Consider the following 2,500-nt stretch of genomic DNA (forward strand, 5'->3'; position numbering starts at 1 on the left):
ACCCTGCCATCACAACTCGTGCATAATGACATCAGAACATAACATTATCACAACATGGATCATTAGCACATCTGCTACCACTACTCTCTTCATTATCACAACCCACATCACATACTTGCTCATTTACTTCTAACTTACTTACGTACTTGTTTACTTACAAACTTTCTTGCAGGTTAACACAGAAACCATTGACTTCGCCAGTACAGGCATGAACCATACCGAGGGGGGCTGGCCGAAGGATGTGTCCACGACCGAGGATGACCAGAAAGTTCGCTACAGGAAGAAAATTGAGAAGGATGACGTGTATATACATTCTATGCTGCAACTCGGTCAGGTAAGGTCGGAATATTAATTTACTTTCTGGATTTACTTGTGCAAATCCTTCCAGTGTCATTTTTCATTGTTACTCTAGCTATCAACCTTGGCACTTCCCCCCTACCCTTTCCCTCTCTCTCTCTCACCCCTCTAATTCCCCTCCCTCCCTTTCCCCCTCCCCCCTCTTTTCTCTCTCTCCCTCTCTGCCTCTTCTCCCCTCCTTCTTTCTCTTCCCCATCCCCAACTCTTCCATTACCCTGTCCCGCTTCTCCCTTCCCCGTTCACTCCTTCCCCCGCCCTTCCTCCTTCCTTCTCTCTTTCTCTTTCTCCCCCCCCCCCCCCTCTCTCTCTCTCTCTCTCTCTCTCATTCTTTTTCTCCTTCTCTCTCTCTCTCTCTCTCTCTCTCTCTCACTTTCTCTCTCTTTCTTTCTCTCCCTCTCTCTCTCTCTCCCTCTCCTTCTATCACTCCTACCAACCCATCCCCTTCCCCACACCCCCTCGCCCTCACTCACCCCCACCCCCTCCCCCTCGCCCACTCTCCCCCTCCCTCTTTCACCCCTACCCCCACCCCCTCCTCCTCGCCCACTCTCCCCCTCCCTCTCTCACCCCCACCCCCTCCCCCTCCCTCTCTCACCCCCACCCCCTCCCCCTCCCTCTCTCACCCCCACCCGCTCCCCCTCCCTCTCTCACCCCCACCCGCTCCCCCTCCCTCCCTCACCCCCACCCCCTCCCCCTCCCTCTCTCACCCCCACCCGCTCCCCCTCCCTCTCTCACCCCCACCCGCTCCCCCTCCCTCTCTCACGCCCCACCCGCTCCCCCTCCCTCTCTCACCCCCACCCCCTCCCCCTCCCTCTCTCACCCCCACCCCCTCCCCCTCCCTCTCTCACCCCACCCCCTCCCTCCCTCACCCCCACCCGCTCCCCCTCCCTCTCTCACGCCCACCCCTCCCCCTCCCTCTCTCACCCCCACCCGCTCCCCCTCCCTCTCTCACCCCCACCCCTCCCCCTCCCTCTCTCACCCCCACCCCTCCCCCTCCCTCTCTCACCCCACCCCTCCCCCTCCCTCTCTCACCCCACCCGCTCCCCCTCCCTCTCTCACCCCACCCCGCTCCCCCTCCCTCTCTCCCCACACCCTTCCCCTCCCTCTCTCACCCCCTCCCCTCCCCCTCCCTCTCTCACACCCACCCGCTCCCCCTCCCTCTCTCACCCCCACCCGCTCCCCTCCCTCTCTCACCCCACCCCCTTCCCCTCCCTTTCTCACCCCCACCCCCTTCCCCTCCCTCTCTCACCCCCACCCGCTCCCCCTCCCTCTCTCACCCCACCCCCTCCCCCTCCCTCTCTCACCCCACCCCTCCCTCCCTCACCCCCACCCGCTCCCCCTCCCTCTCTCACCCCACCCCCTCCCCCTCTCTCACCCCACCCCTCCCCCTCCCTCTCTCACCCCCCACCCCTCCCCCTCCCTCTCTCACCCCCACCCGCTCCCCCTCCCTCTCTCACCCCACCCCCTCCCCCTCCCTCTCTCACCCCACCCCCTCCCCCTCCCTCTCTCACCCCCACCCCTCCCCCTCCCTCTCTCACCCCCACCCGCTCCCCCTCCCTCTCTCACCCCACCCCCTCCCCCTCCCTCTCTCACCCCACCCCCTCCCCCTCCCTCTCTCACCCCCACCCCTCCCCCTCCCTCTCTCACCCCCACCCGCTCCCCCTCCCTCTCTCACCCCACCCCCTCCCCCTCCCTCTCTCACCCCACCCCCTCCCCCTCCCTCTCTCACCCCCACCCCTCCCCCTCCCTCTCTCACCCCCACCCGCTCCCTTCCCTCTCTCACCCCACCCCCTCCCCCTCCCTCTCTCACCCCCACCCCTCCCCCTCCCTCTCTCACCCCCACCCGCTCCCCCTCCCTCTCTCACCCCCACCCCCTCCCCCTCCCTCTCTCACCCCACCCCCTCCCTCCCTCACCCCCACCCGCTCCCCCTCCCTCTCTCACCCCACCCCCTCCCCCTCCCTCTCTCACCCCACCCCCTCCCCCTCCCTCTCTCACCCCCACCCCTCCCCCTCCCTCTCTCACCCCCACCCGCTCCCCCTCCCTCTCTCACCCCACCCCCTCCCCCCGCAGAAGATCGAGCACTGCATCCGGCAGAACAACGCCATCGACATCTACGAGATGTACTTCGAGGCGGAGGAGAGCCCC

At 65.3% G+C, this 2,500-nt stretch overlaps 1 protein-coding gene across 1 annotated transcript in view; it reads left to right on the forward strand.

Annotated features, from left to right (window-relative positions):
* LOC113807025 (dynein axonemal intermediate chain 2) overlaps positions 1–2,500 on the forward strand; it is a 25,073-nt gene that overhangs the window by 4,842 nt on the left and 17,731 nt on the right. The window contains exons 2-3 of the mRNA XM_070116735.1: positions 173–334; positions 2,426–2,500. The exon at positions 2,426–2,500 is cut by the window's right edge and continues 187 nt beyond it. Coding sequence (XP_069972836.1) covers positions 173–334; positions 2,426–2,500 — 237 coding nt within the window. The remainder of the gene's footprint in view (positions 1–172; positions 335–2,425) is intronic.

Source organism: Penaeus vannamei, chromosome 39 (assembly GCF_042767895.1).
Source record: "Penaeus vannamei isolate JL-2024 chromosome 39, ASM4276789v1, whole genome shotgun sequence".
NCBI classification, from domain to species: Eukaryota; Metazoa; Arthropoda; class Malacostraca; order Decapoda; family Penaeidae; genus Penaeus; species Penaeus vannamei.